The following is a 26455-nucleotide window of genomic DNA, read 5'->3' as shown; positions in this document are numbered from 1 at the left end:
TAACAACACAAATAACAATGACCTATTTTATAAACAAAAAATGAATAAATAATAAATAACAAAAATGAAAACTAACCCTAATTGGCAACTGCCTTATCACAAGTAACACTCTCCAAAAATATAATTTAACAGTCCAATATATAATTATCTGTCGCAACGACCTATACATATTATACAGTATATATTAACAACCCTGAGAGTCCTTCTGGTTCCTCCTCCCCCCCCCCCCCCCCCCAATCCTGGGCTGCTGCTGCTGCCTTCTTTTTCCCATTCCGTCTATCTTTCTGCAAGGTATTCGACGAACGGTTGCCACCGCCTGGTGAACCCTTGAGCCGACCCTCTTAGGACGAACTTAATCCGCTCTAGCTTTATAAACCCTGCCATGTCATTCATCCAGGTCTCCACCCCCGGGGGCTTGGCTTCTTTCCACATTAGCAATATCCTGCGCTGGGCTACTAGGGACGCAAAGGCCAAAACATCGGCCTCTCTCGCCTCCTGCACTCCCGGCTCTTGTGCAACCCCAAATATAGCCAACCCCCAGCTTGGTTCGACCCGGACTCCTACTACTTTTGAAAGCACCTTTGTCACCCCCATCCAAAACCCCTGTAGTGCCGGGCATGACCAAAACATATGGGTATGATTCGCTGGGCTTCTCGAGCACCTCGCACACCTATCCTCCACCCCAAAAAATTTACTGAGCCGTGCTCCAGTCATATGTGCCCTGTGTAATACCTTAAACTGAATCAGGCTTAGCCTGGCACACGAGGACGACGAGTTTACCCTGCTTAGGGCATCTGCCCACAGCCCCTCCTCGATCTCCTCCCCCAGCTCTTCTTCCCATTTCCCTTTTAGTTCATCTACCATAGTCTCCCCTTCGTCCCTCATTTCCCTATATATATCTGACACCTTACCATCCCCCACCCATGTCTTTGAGATCACTCTGTCCTGCACCTCTTGTGTCGGGAGCTGCGGGAATTCCCTCACCTGTTGCCTCGCAAAAGCCCTCAGTTGCATATACCTGAATGCATTCCCTCGGGGCAACCCATATTTCTCGGTCAGCGCTCCCAGACTCGCGAACTTCCCATCCACAAACAGATCTTTCAGTTGCGTTATTCCTGCTCTTTGCCACATTCTATATCCCCCATCCATCCCCCCCGGGGCAAACCTATGGTTGTTTCTTATCGGGGACCCCCCCCAAGGCTCCAGTCTTTCCCCTATGCCGTCTCCACTGTCCCCAAATCTTCAGTGTAGCCACCACCACCGGGCTTGTGGTGTAGTTCCTCGGTGAGAACGGCAATGGGGCTGTCACCATAGCCTGTAGGCTAGTCCCCCTACAGGACGCCCTCTCTAATCTCTTCCACGCCGCTCCCTCCTCCTCTCCCATCCACTTACTCACCATTGAAATATTAGCGGCCCAATAATACTCACTTAGGCTCGGTAGTGCCAGCCCCCCCCTATCCCTGCTACGCTGTAAGAATCCCTTCCTCACTCTCGGGGTCTTCCCGGCCCACACAAAACCCATGATGCTCTTTTCAATCCTTTTAAAAAAAAAAAAAAAGCCTTCGTGATCACCACCGGGAGGCACTGAAACACAAAGAGGAATCTCGGGAGGACCACCATCTTAACCGCCTGCACCCTCCCTGCCATTGACAGGGATACCATATCCCATCTCTTGAAATCCTCCTCCATCTGTTCCACCAACCGCGTTAAATTTAACCTATGCAATGTGCCCCAATTCTTAGCTACCTGGATCCCCAGGTAACGAAAGTCCCTTGTTACCTTCCTCAACGGTAGGTCCTCTATTTCTCTACTCTGCTCCCCTGGATGCACCACAAACAACTCACTTTTCCCCATGTTCAATTTATACCCTGAAAAATCCCCAAACTCCCCAAGTATCCGCATTATTTCTGGCATCCCCTCCGCCGGGTCCGCCACGTATAGTAGCAAATCGTCCGCATACAAAGATACCCGGTGCTCTTCTCCTCCCCTAAGTACTCCCCTCCACTTCTTGGAACCCCTCAACGCTATCGCCAGGGGCTCAATCGCCAGTGCAAACAATAATGGGGACAGAGGGCATCCCTGCCTTGTCCCTCTATGGAGCCAAAAATATGCAGATCCCCGTCCATTCGTGACCACGCTCGCCACTGGGGCCCTATACAACAGCTGCACCCATCTAACATACCCCTCTCCAAAACCAAATCTCCTCAACACCTCCCACAAATAATCCCACTCCACTCTATCAAATGCTTTCTCGGCATCCATCGCCACTACTATCTCCGTTTCTCCCTCTGGTGGGGCCATCATCATTACCCCTAACAACCTCCGTATATTCGTGTTCAGCTGTCTCCCCTTCACAAACCCAGTTTGGTCCTTGTGGACCACCCCCGGGACACATTCCTCTATTCTCATTGCCATTACCTTGGCCAGGACCTTGGCATCTACATTTAGGAGGGAAATAGGTCTATAGGACCCGCATTGTAGCGGGTCCTTTTCCTTCTTTAAGAGAAGCGATATCGTTGCTTCAGACATAGTCGGGGGCAGTTGTCCCCTTTCCTTTGCCTCATTAAAGGTCCTCGTCAGTACCGGGGCGAGCAAGTCCACATATTTTCTATAGAATTCGACTGGGAATCCATCCGGTCCCGGGGCCTTTCCCGCCTGCATGCTCCTAATTCCTTTCACCACTTCTTCTACCTCGATCTGTGCTCCCAGTCCCACCCTTTCCTGCTCTTCTACCTTGGGAAATTCCAGCCGATCCAAGAAGCCCATCATTCTCTCCCTCCCATCCGGGGGTTGAGCTTCATATAATTTTTTATAAAATGTCTTGAACACTCCATTCACTCTCTCCGCTCCCCGCTCCATCTCTCCTTCCTCATCCCTCACTCCCCCTATTTCCCTCGCTGCTCCCCTTTTCCTCAATTGGTGTGCCAGCAACCTGCTCGCCTTCTCCCCATATTCGTACTGTACACCCTGTGCCTTCCTCCATTGTGCCTCTGCAGTGCCTGTAGTCAGCAAGTCAAATTCTACATGTAGCCTTTGCCTTTCCCTGTACAGTCCCTCCTCCGGTGCTTCCGCATATTGTCTGTCCACCCTCAAAAGTTCTTGCAGCAACCGCTCCCGTTCCTTACTCTCCTGCTTCCCTTTATGTGCCCTTATTGATATCATTCCCCTCTAACCACCGCCTTCAACACCTCCCAGACCACTCCCACCTGGACCTCCCCATTATCATTGAGTTCCAAGTACTTTTCAATGCACCCCCTCACCCTTAGACACACCCCCTCATCTGCCATTAGTCCCATGTCCATTCTCCAGGGTGGGCACCCTCCTGTTTCCTCCCCTATCTTCAAGTCCACCCAGTGTGGAGCGTGATCCGAAATGGCTATAGCCGTATACTCCGTTCCCCTCACCTTCGGGATCAATGCCCTACCTAGCACAAAAAAGTCTATTCGCGAGTAGACTTTATGGACATAGGAGAAAAACGAGAACTCCTTACTCCTAGGTCTGCTAAATCTCCACGGGTCTACACCTCCCATCTGCTCCATAAAATCTTTAAGTACCTTGGCTGCTGCCGGCCTCCTTCCAGTCCTGGACTTCGACCTATCCAGCCCTGGTTCCAACACCGTATTAAAATCTCCCCCCATTATCAGCTTTCCCATCTCTAGGTCCGGAATGCGTCCTAGCATCCGCCTCATAAAATTGGCATCATCCCAGTTCAGGGCATATACGTTTACCAAAACCACCGTCTCCCCCTGTAGTTTGCCACTCACCATCACGTATCTGCCCCCGTTATCCGCCACTATAGTCTTTGCCTCGAACATTACCCGCTTCCCCACTAATATAGCCACCCCCCTGTTTTTCGCATCTAGCCCCGAATGGAACACCTGCCCCACCCATCCTTTGCGTAGCCTAACCTGGTCTATCAGTTTCAGGTGCGTTTCCTGTAACATAACCACATCTGCCTTAAGTTTCTTCAGGTATGCGAGTACCCGTGCCCTCTTTATCGGCCCGTTCAGCCCTCTCACGTTCCACGTGATCAGCCGAGTTGGGGGGCTTCCTACCCCCCCCCCCCCCCCTTGTCGATTAGCCATCACCTTTTTCCAGCTCCTCACCCGGTTCCCACGCAGCTGTATCTCCCCCAGGCGGTGCCCCCCCGCCCATCCTCTCCCATACCAGCTCCCCCCTCTCCCCAGCAGCAGCAACCCAGTAATTCCCCCCTCCCACTAGATCCCCCGCTAGCGTAATTACTCCCCCCATGTTGCTCCCAGAAGTCAGCAAACTCTGGCTGACCTCGGCTTCCCCCCGTGACCTCGGCTCGCACCGTGCGACGCCCCCTCCTTCCTGCTTCTCTATTCCCGCCATGATTATCATAGCGCGGGAACCAAGCCCGCGCTTCTCCCTTGGCCCCGCCCCCAATGGCCAACGCCCCATCTCCTCCACCTCCCCTCCTCCCCCCATCACCACCTGTGGGAGAGAGAAAAGTTACCACATCGCAGGATTAGTACATAAAACCCCTCTTTGCCCCCCACATTCGCCCCACCACTTTGTTTGAACGTTCTTTTTAATAACCCGCTCATTCCAGTTTTTCTTCCACAATAAAAGTCCACGCTTCATCCGCCGTCTCAAAGTAGTGGTGCCTCCCTCGATATGTGACCCACAGTCTTGCCGGTTGCAGCATTCCAAATTTTATCTTTTTATGAAGCACCGCCTTGGCCCGATTAAAGCTCGCCCTCCTTCTCGCCACCTCCGCACTCCAGTCTTGATAAACGCGGATCACCGCGTTCTCCCATTTACTGCTCCGAGTTTTCTTCGCCCATCTAAGGACCATTTCTCTATCCTTAAAACGGAGGAATCTCACCACTATGGCTCTGGGAATTTCTCCTGCTCTCGGTCCTCGCGCCATCACTCGGTATGCTCCCTCCACCTCCAACGGACCCGCCGGGGCCTCCGCTCCCATTAACGAGTGCAGCATCGTGCTCACATATGCCCCGACGTCCGCTCCCTCCACACCTTCAGGAAGACCAAGAATCCTCAGGTTGTTCCTCCTTGCGTTGTTTTCCAGTGCCTCCAACCTTTCCACACATCGTTTCTGATGTGCCTCCTGCGTCTCCGTCTTCACCACCAGGCCCTGTATGTCGTCCTCATTCTCGGCTGCCTTTGCCTTCACGACCCGAAGCTCCCGCTCCTGGGTCTTTTGTTCCTCCTTTAGCCCTTCGATCGCCTGTAGTATCGGGGCCAACAGCTCTTTCTTCATTTCCTTTTTGATCTCTTCCACACAGCATTTCAAGAACTCTTGTTGTTCAGGGCCCCATGTTAAACTGCCACCTTCCGACGCCATCTTGGTTTTTGCTTGCCTTCTTTGCCGCTGTTCTAAAGGATCCACTGCAATCTGGCCACTCCTCCTTTTTCCATCCGTATCCAGGGGGGATTCCCTTCTGGTTTACCGCACAGTGTTTTTAGCCGTCAAAATTGCCGTTGGGGCTCCTATCAAGAGCCCAAAAGTCCGTTTCACAGGGAGCTGCCGAAACGTGCGACTCAGCTGGTCATCGCCGCACCCGGAAGTCCCTGCTCTGCTACCTTAAGGGACGGGTGTACATGCACACCAAGGTCCCTCTGATCATCGGTACTTCCCAGGGTCCTGCCATTTATCCTGTATTCCCTTGTCTTGTTTGTCCTGCCCAAGTGCATCACCTCACACTTATCCAGATTGAATTCCATTTGCCACACTGAATGTGTGCGCGAGAGAGAGTGTCTTTTAGATTTATTTTCATGTGTACTGAGTTATGGTCGTTTGGCTGTGCGCGCATGAGGGTGAGAGGCGCGGCTGTGCACGCAAGGGGCATGGGTGGGGGGTGAGGCAGTGAGTGTGGGGAGTTGAGGGCGAGAGTGGTTGTGTGTGTGGTTGGTGGCTAGGGGGGTTGCGGGTGAGAGGGCGGGGGGGTTGATTGAAGGGGGGGGGCGTTGGGTGACAGGACAGGGGGTGTATGCGGGTGCCTGCCCGCTCTCCAGCAGCACTCCACATTAAAAATGAGTAATTTGTTAAATAGAACTTTTAAATTCTAATAAATGTGTACATATCAGTAATTACTAAAATAAATTAGGTTTTGTATGTTTATGCCCATTGTGTAAAAATAATAAAATAATAATAAAAACTCAACATAAGCCTGTTTTTGAGCTCCCACTGGTATGTTTGGCAAGTGAAAAGAGCTCCGTGACCAGAAAGGTTTGGGAAACTCTGTGCTAGAAAAATACTCAGCAAGTCTGATTTCGAGTTCATACACAGGATAAGATAAGCTGTCTCTCAGCCTGAAATTAATCAGTGTTTATTTTTTTACCTGCTGTATTTTTAGCTTATTCCGTGCACTCGTATTCTACAAAGTTTCAGGTGGATTTAAAATCTGTAATTTATATATCTCTCTTGCTGCAGGTGGAAAATGTATCTCAACGTTGTCGAGAATATTTAATTAAGAAAATTAATGCTGAAAACTGCGTCCGATTACTGAGCTTTGCAGACTTGTACAGCTGTGAAGAGCTGAAAGTCAGCGCAAAACGAATGGTGGAGCACAAATTTACTGCTGTTTACCATCAAGATGCTTTTTTGCAGCTTTCTCATGACCTTCTGATAGATATCCTCAGCAGTGACAATTTAAATGTGGAGAAGGAAGAGACAGTCCGTGAAGCTGCTATGGTGTGGCTTGAATACGATACTGAATCACGATCTCAGTATCTTTCTTCAGTCCTTGGCCAAATAAGAATTGATGCACTTTCTGAGGTAACACAGCGGGCCTGGTTTCAAGGTTTACCACCGAATGATAAGTCTGTGGTGGTACAAGGACTGTACAAATCTATGCCAAAATTTTTCAAACCTAGACTTGGTATGACTAAAGAAGAGATGCTAATATTCACTGAAGCATCTGGTGAAAGTCCTCGTTCTTCCTTTTGTGCTGTGTGTTACAGCCCTCAGGCAGAGAAAGTGTATAAACTCTGTAACCCACCTGGAGATTTGCAGAGAGTAGGGACACTGGTTACTCCTGACAATGATATTTACATTGCAGGTGGGCAGGTACCTTTAAAAACTTCTATCACCAATAATAGCAAGGCAAGTAAGCTTCAGGCTGCATATAGACCTGTGAATTGTTTCTACCTGTTTGATGCTCAACAAAACACATGGGTTCCAAAGACTCCAATGTTATGTGCTCGCAACCGACCTTCATTGGTTTGCTGCGAAGGATATATCTATGCAATTGGAGGGGACAATGTTGGTGGGGAAATGAACAAACGGACCATGGAAAGGTATGATTGCGAAACAGATGAATGGACTCTGGTGAATCCCTTGCCTTGTGCTTGGCAGTGGAATGCAGCGGTAGCAGTGGAAGACTACATTTATGTTATGGCACACAATCTAACATTTTGCTACTGTCCACGTACTGACTCGTGGGTTGAAATGGCTGCACGTCAAACAAGCAGGTGTTTTGCCTCAGCTGCAGCTTTTGGAGACAAAATCTTCTACATTGGTGGTTTGCATATTGGAAATAACTCAGGCATCCGCATACCTTCAAGCACTGTTGATGGTTCCTCTGTAACTGTTGAAGTATACGATGTGATCAAAAATGAGTGGAAGATAGCAACTAATATCCCTGCAAAGCGCTACTCTGATCCCTGTGTAAGAGCAGTGGTGGTCTTGAACTGCCTGTGCGTGTTCATGAGAGACACTCACATGAATGAGAAACCCAAGTATGCAATCTATCAGTACAACATGGAGCTGGACCAGTGGATCCTGCGTCAGTCTATTTCAGAACGAGTCCTTTGGGACCTGGGCAAAGATTTTCGGTGCACTATGGGGAAACTTTACCCCTCGTGTCTGGAGGAATCTCTTTGGAAGCCTCCGCCTTCTCTATTCTCACAAGATGGAGCAGATGAATTTGAGTTGGATGGTGAGATGGTTACTTTGCCGTTGAATAGTTAGTCAGATATGGGCACAGATGCTATCGATTTCTAAGACATGCATAAGCACAGCAATATGTATGTTGCAAGCTTCCAGATCATGACGGGGTTTATTTTAACAGATTAAGCAGTAACTGTATAAGTTTGCATAGTATTGTGTAAATAACTGAATACAGTTATGTTGTATCATCTACTCCTAGATACCATGTGTTCTGCTAAAGAGATTATTGTATTATTGTTACAATGTGACTAATTTACAAAAGAAGCATTGTTTTACTTACTTATCCCCGGATTTGACCATCAAGATACAAAATCATGTAGATCTTCCCAGTAATAATAGGCGAGCAAGGTGGCGGACTGCAGGTTCAGTCAAAGGTTGTATTTGTGTGATACACATTCTCCAGTTTCCATAAAAGATTCCCATTTATTCCAGGTTGCAGGCCTACCAAGCAGCTGGTAGTTTACCAGATTTAATAGTGGGGGCTGTGCAGTGACAGTCAGCCTCTTGTACTGCGGGTCTATGTGGAGCTTCAATCATTTAATGCCTCTCCACATTGCAAGTGACATAGGCTCGCCCATTTTACAACTTCCTGCTGCTGAATTTTCATTTGTAAGACAAGTTTAGTAAGACAAGTTTTAGTAACAACCAGGTTTTTATTTTGTATTTCATTAATTTAAGGCAACTGTTACTGTAGTGTGATTGTGTATAGGTATCCTAGCCATTAGGTTTTTAATACAGTTGGTTTGAGTGAAATGTTTCCAGAATGAACTGTATCCTGCGTGCAGGAGGGCAGAACGGACCCAGCACTGCTCTGGCAGAACTCTGAGGAACCACTAGCAGTTGTTGGGCTCTCCATTCTAACATGAGCACAGGTGCTTCATGAAATCCTTACTCGCATGTTCAGCTGCATTGTGTTCCTTTGGCACTGTATTTTGAATTAAATTAATTTATTAAAAACCTTCACAAGTAAATGTTTGTTTTGCTTTTGTGATGCAGTACTTGGAGAATATCTATACCATACTAACTTCTGCAAGTTTTTAGGCACTTTGGAAAAGTCCCCTAGGTGGATAGATAAATTTGTTCCTTATGTTTTTTCCAATTTTCTGTAGTATATTTAAAAAAAAAAAAATTTAGGGTATTCAATTATTTTTTCCAATTGAGGGGCAATTTTAGCGTCGCCAATCCACCTAACGTGCACATATTTTTGGGTTGTGGGGGTGAAACCCACGCAGACACGGGGAGGATGTGCAAACTCCACACGGACAGTGACCCAGGGCCGGGATTCGAACCTGGGTCCTCAGCGCTGTGAGGCAGCAATGCTGCCCATTTCTGCAGTATACTTAAAGTGACAGTGGCATTTCAGGTTACACAACTTGTAGGAATAATCTCTCTAATTGAAATTAAAATCAGTTGTGTAGCTCTAGAATAAGGGTTAGGCCATGTCTCTACTACTATCAATGCAGCTGTAAAGTTGCATTTCCTGAACCAATTTTACTGCCAGGAAAGGGAAAGATTCTTTAAACAGAAATGTTTTTGCTTTCTAAGCCTGGAAACTATTGCTCTTTGTGTTTCAAGTGTTGGAGAGGGAACATAGAAGAAAACTTTTTTCTAAAGTAAACTCAAACTATTTCAACATATCTCACTACTGGAGGTTGCAAAAAGGTCTAACTCAACATTTTATTCATATAAATCTACTGCCATTGTCTTCTAGCAAATGTCAAACCAAGGAAATGACTGTAGAGAATTCTTCGAGATAGGATCTACTCCCATTTGGAAGCAAATGGATGTATTAATGAGGCAGCGAGTTTTTCGAAGCGGTCACTAAGATGATTGATGCAGGTAGGGCAGTGGATGTTGTCTATATGGACTTCAGTAAGGCCTTTGACAAGGTCCCTCATGGCAGACTGGTACAAAAGGTGAAGTCACACAGGATCAGGGGTGAGCTGGCAAGGTGGATACAGAACTGGCTAGGCCATAGAAGGCAGAGAGGTGACAGAACGTTGCTGTTCGTAGTATATTTAAATGATTTGAAGGAAAATCTGATTAAGTTTGCAGATGACACAGGTTGGTGGAATTGCGGATAGCGATGAGGACACAGCAGGATTTTAGATTGTTTGGAGACTTGGGCGGAGAGATGGCAGATGGAGTTTAATCCGGACAAATGTGAGGTAATGCATTTTGGAAGGGCTAATGCAGGTAGGGAATATACAGTGAATGGTAGAACCCTCAAGAGTATTGAAAGTCAGAGAGATCTAGGGGTACAGGTCCACAGGTCACTGAAAGGGGCAACACAGGTGGAGAAGGTGGTCAAGAAGGCATACGGCATGCTGGCCTTTATTGGCCGGGGCATTGAGTATAAGAATTGGCAAGTCATGTTGCAGCTGTATAGAACCTTAGTTAGGCCACACTTGGAGTATAATGTTCAATTCTGGTCGCCACACTACCAGAAGGATGTGGAGGCTTTAGAGAGGGTGCAGAAGAGATTTATCAGGATGTTGCCTGGTATGGAGGGCATTAGCTATGAGGAGCGGTTGAATAAACTCGGTTTGTTCTCACTGGAACGAAGGAGGTTGAGGGGCGACCTGATAGAAGTATACAAAATTATGAGGGGCATAGACAGAGTGGATAGTCAGAGGCTTTTCCCCAGGGTAGAGGGGTCAATTACTAGGGGGCATAGGTTTAAGGTGAGAGGGGCAAGGTTTAGAGTAGATGTATGAGGCAAGTTTTTTTACACAGAGGGTAGTGGGTGCCTGGAACTCGCTGTCGGAAGAGGTGTTGGAAGCAGGGACGATAGTGACATTTAAGGGGCATCTTGACAAATACATGAATAGGATGGGAATAGAGGGATACGGACCCAGGAAGTGTAGAAGATTTTAGTTTAGATGGGCAGCATGGGCTTGGGTTGCTGAAGGGCCTGTTCTTTTGAGTGGCCACTGGAGTGGGAAGCAGCTGTTTATATAGGAGCCTTTCAATCAGGTTTTATGTTGTAAACGTCGACATAAAAATGCAATTCAAAATTTTGAAATAACATTTACCAGGCATAACAGATTATTTGCAAGATTTATAATGCATAGCACCTTTCAGACTAGATGTTAAACGAGGACGATTTCAAACACTTGTGTGTTTCTGGCCAACATTTCATCTCCATCTCACACACTAAAACAAATTATCTGATGAAATAGATGGTACTGTGAGATTATCGCTTTGCTCAAATTGGTTACCTTCCTATATTACAGTTCAAAGTAATGAATTAGATGTGAAATGCATGGTTGTAAATATTCTAGATGGTGAAGCAATAATTCTCATCTGTAGTTGGGAGAAATCAGATTTATAGAATTATTAATCAATCGAGCTAAACACGCAATTTTACAGCTGTGCAAAAATCCCAGAAACAGCTAAAACATTTCTATGGTACAGAGGATGTTATATCAAAGTTAAGGAGTGAATAGAAATATGATAAAACACCTGCAAACCTATAATTTCTATAGAATAACACATCAAAACTATAGTATACATCTTAGCAGTTTCACAAAATTTAAAAATATAATTATCTATGGAATAAATCCATTACAAAGATCTTTCGTGAAACAATACTTTTGACATTCTATTTGGTTAAAATTTGATTTTGCTTTCATAAAGATGACTTAGTTCAGCACATTTCATATTAGAAGATGAAAGAAGCTACCACAGGAAAAGGACTAGATTAAATAATGGGTTGGAGATTTATAACTAGTCTTGAAATTGGATCTAAAGATATACCCATGTAGGAAAAATTTAAATTGTATACCTGACAGGCTACTGTTTAATTCTCTTTGCACCCCTCCACCTCCAAAACAAATAGGGAACGTGGCTGAGAAGTAACTTAGGTGATCTATTAAAGGGGAAAAACTGGACAACTATCTGTGGAAATGCATTTTACTAGTTTTAAAGTGCCTTGCCGCTGAATATTTTTTAAGTGACAAAGAGCAAAACTAAGATTCTATTTCATAATTGCCAACCAACCACATTAAATACAGGAAAATGGTTTACAACAAATAAAAATAAATCCTGGAACGTGACTTGCAAAGCTCATTGTAATTCTTTGTAGTGAATATAGCACTCCAAAATGAGAGTGTTACAAGCTACTGCACGTTCATCTGATTTGCTAGGTTTTGACAAGTCAAAGAACATTACAAACACAGACAAATCAAAAATATTAGCGTTCAGTTTTCATGATTTTAATATATTGCATTCTGGGATGGATAGGTGGTGAATTGAACCCGGAATAATGATTTCCTTTTTTTTTTTTACTGAGTGTCTTTTAGCATGAAGCGTAGTGTTCCTCGCAAAAACACTGGAATATTTTACTTATAAATGGAGATATATAAAGGCAGTGTTCTCCTTTATAGCAGAAAGTGAGTTCTAATTATAAAGAGCTAATACTTATTTTAGTCCTAAACCATAATTAGTAGAGTCTACTAATGGCTTATTCCAAAGTTGAAAAATGTAAACTGTTCACCAATTTATGTTTAAATGTTATTAATGCACTTGGGGGGGGGGGGAGGATTTAGTTCATAAAATGTAAGGAAAAAAAAAATCTGTGACAATTGGTTGCCATGAAACAACTGAGAATTATCCAAAACACAATCTAACATTTAATCAGCAAACATTCAATCGTGAAAACTCAGTTGGTTTCATTTTAGAACTATATACATGAAATACATGAACACTGATTTGTCTCATATTCATTATCCAGCAGTGGAAATTGAATGCAGTGTTTGATTTATTAATAAAAGGAATGGTTATTGATGAGTTCCAGCTCACTACACAATAATATTGGAATAGCCAGTGCATGCAATAAACCTCTGATGTGATCAGTGTTTCCCAGATTGTCTCTCAGAGTGTGTCGTTGTGGGCTGTTGATTGAAGGTAGAAAACCAAGACGTCATTGCAGACTTGGCACTTGTGAGTGCCCCTCCCACAGACTGACCTGTACCAAGAAACACAAAAACATCACATCATTTAACAAAAAACTATTTTAGTGCATCTGATCTTTGGTCAGTTCATTTACTCAGGACATATGACTTGCTTATGTCTTTTAGACCAATTATAAACATTTTTTGTTCGTAAATGTGCAGCAAGTGAGTCAACTAAAAGAGAAAAAGACAAATTATGATGTCACCCCTTAGTTCTAATGAAAATGCACAACCAAAACATTACAACCTTTCTTATCTCTTTACAGATGCTGACGCACCTACTGCATATTTCTGCATGAATGCCATAGTAGAATATAGTTATATAGAATATAGTTAGCCATCAAAACAAAGTTAGGAAAAGCTGAGCTATATTTTTCAGTTGTGTGCACTTTTTCTTTTCTCGCTACTGACATGCTCAATTTGTTTTACTTCTAAAAGGGACAGTCATACTTGGGAAGTTGGAGAACACTTGGCAACCTGCATTTTTACACCAGCAACCAAAACTCAAGCCTTGTATCTACTGAAAGGGGTTCAATGTCTAAATTATATTTGTTATCCTATGTCTTTTGGCATGAGTAGTGGCACTGTTTTAGGCACAGAATAAGTTCCAAAACAGCAGCCTAAAATGGTCACATGTAAAGAAGTCACCTTTGATGACATAATCCTACAGCAGTAAGATCTTGTGTAAAAGTACCTGCTGTGCTGCTGCTCAAAAAATGTAAATCTCATAACCTAAATTAAAGACAAACTGATGGAATGTGTATACCAGAAGAATGCACATACTGCCATTATTTTAATAACCACAAATGTCTACACCGATCCAGATTCCTTATTTAGACTGATTACTTATTGCCCGAAAAATCTGTATCCCTCCATTCCCCACCCGTTCATGTGTCTATCAAGATTACATAGATTACATAGAACATACAGTGCAGAAGGAGGCCATTCGGCCCATCGAGTCTGCACCGACCCACATTAATCCCTCACTTCCACCTTATCCCCGCAACCCAATAACCCCTCCCAACCCTTATGGACACTACGGGTAATTTAGCATGGCCAATCCACCTAACCTGCACGTCTTTGGACTGTGGGAGGAAACCGGAGCACCCGGAGGAAACCCACGCGGACACGGGGAGAACGTGCAAACTCCGCACAGACAGTGACCCAGCGGGGAATTGAACCTGGGACCCTGGCGCTGTGAAGCCACAGTGCTATCCACTTGTGCTACCGTGCTGCCCACGGATACATCTTAAACTTTGCTATTGTGCCTGCCTCCACCACCCTCTGCGTGAAAAACCTTCCTCCACTCACTTTGAACCTGTGCTCCCTTGTAATTGAGTCTTACACCCTCGGAAAAAGCTTCTGACTATTCACCCCATTTGTAGGTTTGATTGAATATGTATAACATAAAATAGCAATGAGATCCAGGAAGGGAAGTTGAATGGTCAGCAGTTAGTATACCAATTTTTGCCTCAACTGATTCTGAAAGTAAGAGTTAGAGAAGTTATCAAACTCTTCAAAGAAATGCTATAGCTTACCAACTGCCTTTCCCGTCTGCACCATACTGCGGCTTGTGGAGATCATTGCATTGCCAAATTTCTTCCCACGTTCACTATTCTGTACAGAACTGAAGCAAAGAAACATCCAGTGAAGGTCCTTCATTGTCAACATCTCACTTTTATCCATGACAAAGCAATTGCAACCTTGGGATTAATGGAAGGCTGCCAGGGTTTGTATGGCATACAGAAATTATGCCCGCTTCCCAAACAGCATCACATTCAGAACTATTCCAACATTAAGAGCAGCCATTAAAAGCTGCATTACACTTACAATTTTAGATAGGATTATGTCTGAAATATTCCAGGAAAAATACTGCTGCAAATCAAATTAAAATACATAAAGCTTCATTCTTCTTCAAATCCAATTGCTGATCATCCACTTGGTAAGAGTAAACATCCTACAATATATCAGTCAGCATTTCATTCTTTTCCTTTATTAAACTAATCTCAGAATATAAAAATTGATTGCATTGAAACTCTAAAGAGCAAACAGAAAACTCCTTTTCCGACAGTGACTCTGAAATATTTATTAAAACTGCTGCTTTAGTTCCCGTATGATGTGAATAAGTTATAAAACCAAAATACTGCAGATTCTGGAAAAATTCAGCAAGTCTGGCAGCAAAGAGATGGTTTAAGTTTACTTGAAGCATTGGGCAGGATTTTCCAGTTAGTATGCAGATACAGTATAATTAGGAAGGCCAATACAATGTTGGCAAGTATTCTATAGTTGTATAGGGCCTCAGTGAGATTGCATTTGGAGCACCATGACCAGTTTTGTCACTTAAGAAAGGATATAATTTTATTATAAGCAGTTCAGAGAAGGTCACTCAACTGATTCCTGAGATGAAGGGGTTAACTTACGAAGAAAGGTTGGGACACTACTCATTAGCATTGGGAAGAATGAGAGGTGATCCTGTTGAAATATAGAAGATCCTGAGGGCATTTGACAGGATGAATGCTGAGAATGTTTCCACTTGTCGGGGGGTCTAGAACCAGGCAACACAGTGCAAAAATTTGGGCTCTTCCATTTAAAACTGAGATAATGCCGCCTCCTTATTTTCCATTATAAATTCCTCAGGCACGCTTTCTATAGAAGCAACGCTCACTTTAACTTTTCTTTTTTAAGTATCTAGAAACTCACTATCCATCTCTTTTATTTTTAGCTAGCTTTCTTTCAGACTCTTATTTTTCCCTCGTTTTTGCATTTGCTGTTCATTATATTCTATCTAATCTTCTGACCTGCCTATCATCTTTGTGCAATTATATGCTATTTCTTAAGTTTGATTTTTAATTATCGATGGAATTATAATTATCTTTATCAGAATTATCTTTAATTCTTTTTTAGTTAACCATGGATGATAGAACTTTTCTTTCTTGTTGAAATGTGTCTATTCTGAAATATCCCTTTAAATGTCTTTGACCTTATCCCCTTAACCCAGTCATTTTTAAACTCAGGGTCATGGGCAGGTGTCGGGAAGGTTGCGGTGCCATGCATTGCGACGGAGTCTTCCTGCCTGGAGCAGTGGCAGAGAGCAGGTCACATGTCACGTGCTCTGGGAGCGAGAGACTCCTCCATTTTGTAGCTGCCAGCAGTGCTGGTGTGAACTCCTGGGCCTCTGGTGATCAACCCACGAAGAAGAAGCCCAAAACAGGAACAAAGTACCATAAAGATGATTATTTGGGGCATGGGTTGTTAATTGTGCCATTGGAAATCCGGATGGAAAGCCCATATGGGTTATTTGCAGGGAAGTACTGGCAAATGAAAACTTCAAAGGCATTTAAAGACTAAGCATAGTGAGTTTGAAGACAAAACTCTTGATTTCTTTTCAATGGATGCAGTGAGATCTTAAATCATCAGCTGAAGTCATTATCAGAAATGTAACATTGACAAAGCAAGTATTGTTACAATAAAGATTATCAGAAGTGAGATCGAGCAGGCTCACCTGTCACATTAAAGGTAAGTGAAAATGGTGGGCCGCGAAGTTTGGCAGGTGTGCACCGGGAAGGTCAGCTGGCATGGGTTGCTAAGGGTGGGCAGCGAGGGTCACGAAGGTTGGCCGGCATAGGTCACGAAGAGTGGGTGGCGAGGACCACTAAGTTCGGCCGGAATGGGTCGCGAAAGTCGGCCGGCTAAGGCCGCGAAGGATGGGCGATTGATAAAAATGGATCCCAGGCAATCACTGAAAATCACTGCCGTAACCTAATTTCCTCACTCACTTTAGATGCATTCTCACATATAATTGAAAGCTTTTCTGTTTTTGTTTCAGATTCCAGCATCTGCAGTAATGTGCTCTCCCTCAAACTGAATGAAAAATTCAAACATATTATCATCACTGCTACAGGAATGTGGGCGTCGCTGGCTGGCCAGCATTTATTGCCCATCCCTAATTGCCCTTGAACTGAGTGGCTTGCTCTGGCATTTAAGAGTCCACCATACTGATGAGGGCCTGGAGTCGCGTGTAGGCCAGACCAGATAAGGCTGGCAGATTTCCTTCCCTAAATGACATTAGTGAACCAGATGGGATTTCACAACAATCATCAATGGTTTCATGGTCATCATTACACTTTTTATTCCAGCATTTTATCTGAATTCAAATTTCACTGTCTGCTATGGTTGGGATTCAAATCCAGGTCCCCAGCATTTTATCCTGGGTCTCTGGGTTACTAATCCAGTGACAATACCACTAAACTACCACCTCTTCCATGAATAGCCATTAATCCTATCTCATTCCACAATACCAGGTCTGATATAACCTTAAATAAATAAAAGCAAATTACTGCCGATGCTGGAATCTTGAAACTAAAACAGAAAATGCTGGAAAATCTCAGCAGGTCTGACAACAACTGTGGAGAGAATGGAGCTCACATTTCGAGTCTTGATGACTGTCAAAGCCAGAAAGAGCTGGAAATAGGATGCCTGTTCGGGGTGGGGCAGACTGGAGGGCCAGCGTTAGGTGCAGATTGACAAAGTAGTCTGCTCTCTGGTTGGCTCCAGAACGTGTTCGAAGAAACTATCCTGAAAACATTCAATGAACTCTTCATCTAGGCTACCGTTACCTCTTGAGTTTTCCATTCTATTTGTAGATTAAAATCTCTCATGATTGTAGTCGTACCTTTCGGAGAAACTCCCACTATCTTCTTCATACGCTGTCCTAATATGTAGTTACACTTAGGAAACCTGTACATACAAACATGGAAACAAGGAGCAGGCCATTCTGCCCTTCGAGCCTGCTCTTCCATTTAATAACGTGATGGCTGGTCTGACAAAAATCTCAAATCTTCTCCCTGCCTAACCCTGATAACCTATCACCCTTGCTTACTAAGAATCAATGCATTGCTGCATTAAAAATATTCGGAGACTCTGCTTCCATCACCTTTCAGGAAGCGATCCAAAGGCTCATAACTGGCTGAGAGCGAAAACATCTAATTTGTTTTAAATAGGCGATTCCCTATATTTAAACAGTGACAGCCAGTTTTATATTCTCTGACAATGAAAATGAAATTTGCTTATTGTCACAAGTAGACTTCAAATTAAGTTACTGTGAAAAGTCCCTAGTTCCGGCGCCTGTTTGGGGAGGCTGGTACGGGAATTGAACCGTGCTGCTGGCCTGCCTTGGTCTGCTTTAAAAGCCAGCGATTTAGCCTAGTGTGCTAGACCAGCCTCTGAAGAGGAAACATCCTCTCCACATCTACCCTGCCAAGGCCTCTCAGGATCTTATATGTTTCTGTATGTATCTTTAGCCACTTAGGCCCCACTCTTAGTAATTTGCTCCCCACTCTTAGTCTCTTTTAAAACTTTCCTTAAAATCCGCCCTTTTAGAAATCTGTACCCAGTCCCCCTATCTTTTTCATGGTTAATAGTCTAATTTTTTTCCTGTCTTGTATCTGAAGTATCTTTGACTATTTTGCTAATTACACATATTAGACTTGTAGCCCAGATAAATCCTGATTTACAAAATGGATTTCCTTTCAAACATCCTTTAACTCATGATGTGGAGATGCCGGCGTTGGACTGGGGTGGGCCCAGTAAGGAGTCTTACAACATCAGGTGAAAGTCCAACAGGTGAAGGAGCTACGCTCCGAAAGCTAGTGATTCCAAATAAATCTGTTGGACTTTAACCTGGTGTTGGAAGACTTCGATCCTGTAATTCATGGAGACGAGCAGAATTTCCTTCTTGCGTGTCTTATAACAATATTGCTATATTCCTTTAGCCTCATCCTTACAAACATTTTCAGAACTTTACATTCTATTCGTGTTAAGTTGATGTGGGATATCTGAATGAAATGGTTGAACTTTTACTGTGTACAAGCATCTGATTACTTGCACTGGAAGAACTAATCTACATTCATATTATGACAGCCACAACTTTGCGACATCTCAAAGAATTTCATGGCCAATTAAGTAATTTTGGCGTGTTGTCACTATTGTCGACAGAGGAAATGTGACGACTAGTTTGTGAAAAGCAAGGTCAAATGAAAAGAAATAAGATAAATGACAAGATTATATTTTATGCAATGTTTGTTGAGGAATAAGTGTTGCCCAGATTATACACAAGATCCATGTTCTGCTTTTAATAGTGCTGTGAAATCTTTTATGTGAGATGGCATATGTAGTTTAAGCCTTCTCCACTGGTGAAAATGTTCAAGAATGCAAAATTTTTTAAAATGTAAATTTAGAGTACCCAATTCATTTTTTACTAATTAAGGTACAATTTAGTGTTGGCAATCCACCTAGCCTGCACATCTGTGTGTTGTGGGGGCGAAACCCACGCAAACATGGGGAGAATGTGCAAACTCCACATGGACAGTGACCCAGAGCCGGGATCGAACCTGGGACATCGGCGCCGTGAGGCAGCAGTGCTAACCACTGCGCCACCGTGCTGCCCTCAAGAATGCAAAAATGTTGCGTAGAACAAATGGCTCTTCTGCCTACCCACACCCTGGTTTGAATTATATCCTACTATTTTATGTAAGGTTTGTGAATAAATGAAGTATTTTCTTACTTCGGAACTGGAGACATACAAAAACGTTTCTTTACGAAGGTCTAACTAAATTTATAATTTTGAAGATAAGTGACAGTATTCCACAGTACTCACTGTGACAATCTTAGCTTGACGTCCAATACATTGTACTGCCCTTGGAATGGATGGCTGGAAAATAAAAAAAAATGCAAACATTTTTATTTTGATTCTATCAAGATTTATTTCTTAACTGACAATTAATAAACGTTACTTAACTTAAGCACTGAGCTTCAAATTAAAACCTGTTTATTGGTCATTTTCTATAATTATAGTCTTTTGGGGGGAGAAAGAAAGACTTGTATTTACAGAAGTAACATCAGATTCGTATCTACCCGATAAAAATTTCTAACTAAATAATATTAAGGCAATTTAGGTCTCCAAAGCCAGCAAAGGATGCACACATCTGCTCATTAAATATTCTGAACAAATATACTTTATATATGGCTAACAAAGTTATCACATTTCATGTACAGTACAACTAAATTAAAAACCATCGTCACATTAAGGGTGGCACGATGACACAGTGGTTAGCACTGCTGCCTCACAGCGCCATGGATCCGGGTTCAATTCCAGCCTTGGGTGACTGTGGAGTTTGCACTTTCTCCCCGGGTCTGCATGGATTTCCTCTGGGTGCTCCGGTTTCCTCCCATGGTCCAAAGATGTGCAGGTTAGATGGATTGGCCATGCTAATTTGCCCTTAGTGTCCAAAAGATTAGGTGGGGTTACTGGGTTATGGGGATAAGGTGGGGGTTCTTTCAGAGGGTCGGTGCAGACTAGATGGGCCGAATGGCCTCCTTCTGCACTGTAGTGATTCTATGATTCTACGATTAATGATTCTATTATTAATCGGAAGCAAAGGTGGAGATTTTCTGATGCAACAAATTTATTGTTGCCTGGCAGTGCAGAATATGGAAAGGTAACACGAGGCTGATACACAAAGATTATTTAAAGGACATGGAGGTGCTCAAGAGGGTGCTGGTGTACAGAACGATACCAGAAATGGTAGGTTAGGGTGTAACTACCAGAGCAGGTCAACAGGTTGCTTCTGTTTTCTCTTGAAAGACTCCGCACTGACACAGTAGAGATCTTCAAAATTATGGAAGTTGTAGAGAGCCAATGGGAGGAATTCTCCCAACACGACTGTGGCGGGTGGGCACAGAAAACCTGGAGTCAAAAAGTCAGAAACCTGCCGACGCAAAATTATGTTGCAATTCTCCCAATGGCAGGTCCGTCACCCACTGGCCGATGTCATGATCACCATTTGCATTATTCTGCGTCTCATAAATGCTCATTAAAACAGCTGCCTCTTGGTGCCCCGTCAGGCTTTCCAACCTTGCACCATGTCAGGGGAAAATCACATTGGTGTCAAAACTGATTGTTGAAGAGTGAAGTGCACAAAGCGGACCAGACCTCCCAGAATCCCTACAGTGCAGAAGGAGGCCATTTGGCCCATCGAGTTTGCACTGACCTTCTGAAAGAGCACCTACCTCCCCCACCCTATCCCAATAACCTCTTAACCTAATTAACACATCCCTGTAAACTAAGGGGAAATTTTGCATGGCCAATCCACCCAAGCAGCACATCTTTGGACTGTGGGAGGAGGAAACCCATGCAGACATGGAGAATGTACGAACCCCCCACAGACAGTGACCCCATCGAGGTGAGTGCAACACTGCGCTGACCCTGATGCACTGTTCACCACTCTGCCAGGGGCAGACCGGTTCCTGCTTCCATCTCCATGCCAAGCTGGTCTTCATGGACAGCACCATGCTGCTGGAACCATAAATCCTCTAGTGTCACTGTTTCGGTTCAGTATTGTGCCTTGGGTTGGGGAGTACATCAGTCTCCATACCAGACTTATGCAGCCTCTGGAACAAAGGTCTGAAGTTTGACCAGGGGTCGAGTATAAAAGAGGATTTTGGGGTCAGGTGGCCAAACAAACACAAGGGGGACAATGTGGAAGGAGGCTGTACAAGGAAGGGGGAGGGAGGGTGAGAACTCATGATGGTAGGCAGAGGGGCAAGGAAGTGGATAAAGACAACAAAAAATGGAAGACAGTGAAGACCGAGGGGAGGGAGCTGGACTCCGACAAAGCTTTGAAAAGATTTAAAACAACATGGTCCAAGGAATACCACATCATTCACTGGAAGGGATGCACAAAGACTCCAGTTGGGTAGAGGTCCGGATGGATAGAGGCGCATGGTTGCTTCGCAGGTGATGGGCTTGGGAAGGAGGGTGGTTGAATCAAGGAACATAATTCTTGTTGAGGCTGCTCACTTTTTTCTTCTGGATTGCTGACAATCTGCACGATCTGGTGAAGACGTGGCTGGAGAAGAGTGTGCTGGACTGGTATTTAAATATAACACCAGGACCGTCAAACCTGAAGCTGGGCAGACAAAACAGCTGCTGGCCCACAAGGAGAGTTGGAGGAGAATTCACCTGTGCATAATTAATAAGGTTCCAAACACTGAATCTGGCATGTGAACCCGCCAATCTGGCCAGTGGAACAGACCCTCCACCGCACGTAGTCTCAAAATGGGAGAACATCGCCCAATGTTTCCACTGTTTTTTTTACCCATAGAATCACAGAATAATACAGCACGGGAGAGACCCTTCGGCCCATCGAGTCTACACCAACGTATGAAAAACACCTGACCTGCCTACGTAATTCCATTTGCCAGCACTTGGCCCATAGCCTTGAATATTAAGATGTGTCAAGTGCTCATCCTGGTACTTTTTAAAGGATGTGAGGCAAACCGCCTCTACCACCCTCCCAGGCGTGCATTCCAGACCCTCACCACCCTCTGGGTAAAAGAGTTTCTCCTCCAATCCCCCTAAACCTCCTACACCTGACCTTGACCTTGAACCAGGGGTAGTGGCTTGGTTGGTGACCTGTATGACTTCCTGCAGTTAGAGAAGATAACGTTTGAGTTAAGGGGCTCAGCAGGGGAGTTTAAGTAAAAGTGGGGGATGTTTGTGACCGTGTTTGAGGAGCTATTCGTCTCTGGGGGGAGGGGGGGTGAAAAAGGAGAAAATTCTGTACAGACTGTATAGTTGATTCCTGGGAAGTATGTTTCCCGAGGTGTTTATTTGCTGTAACCTGTTTTGATGCATGTTTGTAATAAAATACATTTAAAAGAAAACAGTAATTGGAGAGACAAAAACATGAAATAATCTACATCATCCTACCCAGGATTGAGTTCAGGGACAGCAGGATGTTTGTTGCTATTCCACACTCTGAAGTTGTGTGTATTCTTCCATGCAGCGATAAACAAAATGCCATAGTCTGCTAACATTTTGTCATTATCTGAAGGAGAGTAAAAGACATACTGATATATTGCCTGGTTAGAATACTCAGATAATTCAGTATTTAGTCAGAATCAGCACAAATGTTCACAATTACTTGAATTTTAATCCAAATTTTGAAATAATGCAACTTCTGCACATCAAAGAGGAACTCAAAGATGTGCAGGTTAGGTGGATTGGCCGATGATAAATTGCCCTTAATGTCCAAATTGCCCTTGGTGTTGGGTGGAGGTGTTGAGTTTGGGTGGAGGTGCTCTTTCCAAGAGCCGGTGCAGACTCGAGGGGCCGAATGGCCTCCTTCTGCACTGTAGATTCAATGATAATCTATGATTAATCTAGGACAAAGGTTCGGCACAACATCGTGGGCCGAAGGGCCTGTTCTGTGCTGTATTTTCTATGTTCTATGTTAAATGATGTTCAAAATCTACTTCAGAAAGCTCACACCAAGGATCCCCAGATGTCAGTGACTTGAGATCTACTTTTCAACAGTCATACGGTGGTACCAGCGCAGTCTTCCCACCCTCCCCCACAAGGACATTCAAACATGTTGCACAATATAGGCCTTATATTGGCTGCCTATGGATAAAAGGAAAAATGCATCAAGAACGCTCTTGCATACTGTTCTGCAAAGCTTTTTTCTTCTCACGGGCAATAGTAAAGTAGATGGCTAGTACTTTTGTAATCAACAGTTCCAGAATTTTGACTCAGTTTAATTAATTGAATTCAAATTCTCCAACTGCATGATGGGATTGAAACTCATAGTATCATAGAATTTACAGTGGAGGAGGAGGCTATTCGGCCCATCGAGTCTACACCGGCCCCTGAAAAAGCACCCTACCTAAGCCCACACCTCCACCCTATCCCCGTAACTCAGCAACCCCACCTAACGTTTGGACACCATGGGGCAATTTAGCGTGACCAATCCACCTAAGCCGCACATCTTTGGACTGTGGGAGGAAACTGGAGCACCCGGAGGAAACCCACGCAGCCACGTGGAGAACGTGCAGACTCCACACAGACAGTGACCCAAGCCGGGAATCGAACCGGAGTCCCTGGCACTGTGAGGCAACAGTGCTAACCACTGTGCTACCGTGCCGCCCCTCTTTAGTAATAATCTTTATTGTCACAAGTAGGCTTACATTAACACTGCAATGAAGTTATTGTGAAAAGCCCCTAGTTGCCACACTCTGGCGCCTGTTCGGGCACACACAGGGAGAATTCAGAATGTCCAAATTACCTAACAGCACATCTTTCGGGACTTGTGGGAGGAAACCGGTGCTCCCGGAAAAAGCCCACGCAGACACAGGGAGAACGTGCAGGCTCCGCACAGACAGCGACCCAAGCGGGAATCGAACCTGGAGCTGTGAAGCAACAGTGCTAACCACTCTGCTACTGTGCCGCCCCTTGTACTCCAAATCAGTAATCCATGTCTCTGGATTACAAATCCTGTGATATAGCATATGGTTCTGTATCCTAAGTAGCTACATTTTAATGTGTAATATTCAGTTGGCATTTATTCTATGGGTCCAGGATGTCTTTTAATTTTTAGCAGGAATGCAAATAAGAGATGGCAGATTTGTGCTCTAGATCCTTGCCCACTAGAAATTGGGTTCAGACCAAAGGATAAAATCTTACAATAATGCAGTAAAGACTACTTGTATTGCACAAGGCCTTTGCAGTCAACAGGGTAGTTTTTTTTTTTTTTTTTTTACACAGAGGGTAGTGGGTGCCTGGAGGTGGTGGAAGTAGGGACGATAGTGACGTTTAAGGGGCATATTGACAAATACACTGATTGGATGAGAATAGAGGGATACGGACCCCGGCAGTGTAGAAGATTGTAGTTTAGTCGGGCAGCATGGTCGGCGCAGGCTTGGAGGGCCAAAGGGCCTGTTCCTGTGCTGTACTTTTCTTTGTTCTGGGAATTACCCCGGGTAATGCAGCAAGTATCTAATTTACTATCTATTGTGCACTGCTTATGTGCCAATGTTGCAATACCGACAGCGTAGTTAGCGGCTTCTTTGTTGGGGGCAATAGAAGCCGCTGCCACCTCATCCGCCGGCACCCGATCTTCGATCGGGATAACTGCCGCTACCTGCCAATTTCAGCCCTGTGGCCCACGTAACACTGACGCCTGGCATCATGCCGCTAGCGACGCGCTCCCAACCACCAATCAGGGACAACCTCAGCCACAGTCCAAGACCAATCAGGGCCTGGCAGTGTAGTTCAAACGCGTCAATAAGGTCATGGGTATAGGAACTAAGCCGGGTCGACATTTTGGGAACCACTATCCCTATACCCATGATGTACTTTAAAAAAATGCACATTCACTTCACAAGTATGTCAGTTAATTACTTGAATGAACAAGTCAAATGAAGTTTTTCATAAATCATGGAAATTTGAGAAGAGAGTTTTTGGCACTGGAAGCTGTTCAGTATTTGTGTTACTCTCTATTGGAGCAATTAAACACCAATCCCAGTTCCCTGTGCTCTCCTCACAGCCATTTTTATTCCTTGGCTTCAAATGTTGAGACATTTTTCCCCCAAAGTAACCAACGGTAACTTCCACTCCATGGTGAAGTCTCCTGTGCTCCTACAACCCAAGGAAACATTCTCTTGCTTTCTTTCTCATCCTTGGTGAATAGTCACAGCACTGACATTCCAACTAGGAGTAATAGCTTTGCCTCATTCACTTAATCAAAGCCCTCCCTGATTTACAAAATGCCCAGTGTTAAATCTCCGTATAGCCTTTTCTCCCCCAATAGAATTAGTCTCAGGGGACAAGGCATCCCTGTTGTCATCCAGTTGAATCTGTACTGCAATTCAATTTCCAAAAACCAAATGCCGTTGGCACTTTTGTACTGGTCATTCAAGGAATTATATTTCTGAACCCTTGGGTTTCATGTTCCTTGACACCCTTGAATCTCCTTCCATTATGTGTTTCGTTCTTTTGTTCTTTCCCTCTCCCCCAAATATATTCCTTCACACTTCTCCAAATTAAATGGCATCTGCCAGCTATAAGCGGATTTCACCAATATTTCACTTTTGTTTAAATTTTTCCAATTAAGGGGCAATTTAGCGTGGCCAATCACCCACCCTGCAAATCTTTGGGTTTTGGGGTTGAGATCTACGCAGACACGGGGAGAATGTGCAAACTCCACACGGACAGTGACCCGGGGCCAGGATCGAACCTAGGTCATCGGCGTTGTAAGACAGCAGTGCTAACCACTGCGCCACCCATAAAGCATTTTACAATTCTCCTCACCATTTGTCCAAATCCCTACCTCTATATCATCACATAAGAAGATTTGCCCCCCCCCTGATCCAATTCACAGATATTTCACGCAAGGTGCTGCAGTTCTGAATTAGGATTCACACACCAATGAAACAACAGTACTAAATCTACAGGTCTACGAAATTCAAAAAATGAAATCTAGTTGTAGATAGTGTCAAGGGCTGTTGCAGGTTACAACAGGACATCAACAGGATGCAGAGCTGGGCTAAGTAGCAGATGGAGCTCAACCTAGATAAATGTGAAGTGATTCATTTTTGAAAGTCGAATTTGAATGTTGAATACAGGGTTAAAGGCAGGATTCTTTGAAGTGAGGAGGAACAGAGGGATCTTGGGGCCCACATACATAGATCCCTGAAAGTTGCCACCCAGGTTGATGGGTTGTTA

The 26455-nt window shown here is 44.2% G+C and overlaps 2 protein-coding genes across 3 annotated transcripts in view; one reads left to right on the top strand and one right to left on the bottom strand.

Moving 5' to 3' along the window:
• The window catches only part of kbtbd2 (kelch repeat and BTB (POZ) domain containing 2), a 66779-nt gene extending 57869 nt beyond the window's left edge, over positions 1–8910 (top strand). For both annotated transcript variants that reach the window (XM_072466838.1, XM_072466839.1), the window contains exon 4: positions 6422–8910. In XM_072466838.1, coding sequence (XP_072322939.1) covers positions 6422–7960 — 1539 coding nt within the window. In that variant the 3' untranslated portion in view covers positions 7961–8910. The remainder of the gene's footprint in view (positions 1–6421) is intronic.
• A 2341-nt stretch (positions 8911–11251) lies between these two features.
• avl9 (AVL9 homolog (S. cerevisiase)) overlaps positions 11252–26455 on the bottom strand; it is a 162671-nt gene continuing 147467 nt past the window's right edge. The window contains exons 13-16 of the mRNA XM_072466837.1: positions 22664–22781; positions 19550–19603; positions 14433–14521; positions 11252–12908 (exon numbers count right to left, since the gene is read on the bottom strand). Coding sequence (XP_072322938.1) covers positions 12793–12908; positions 14433–14521; positions 19550–19603; positions 22664–22781 — 377 coding nt within the window. The 3' untranslated portion in view covers positions 11252–12792. The remainder of the gene's footprint in view (positions 12909–14432; positions 14522–19549; positions 19604–22663; positions 22782–26455) is intronic.

Source organism: Scyliorhinus torazame, chromosome 11, assembly GCF_047496885.1.
Source record: "Scyliorhinus torazame isolate Kashiwa2021f chromosome 11, sScyTor2.1, whole genome shotgun sequence".
In the NCBI taxonomy this organism is placed as follows: Eukaryota; Metazoa; Chordata; class Chondrichthyes; order Carcharhiniformes; family Scyliorhinidae; genus Scyliorhinus; species Scyliorhinus torazame.
This window is presented reverse-complemented; position numbering and strand designations above follow the sequence as displayed.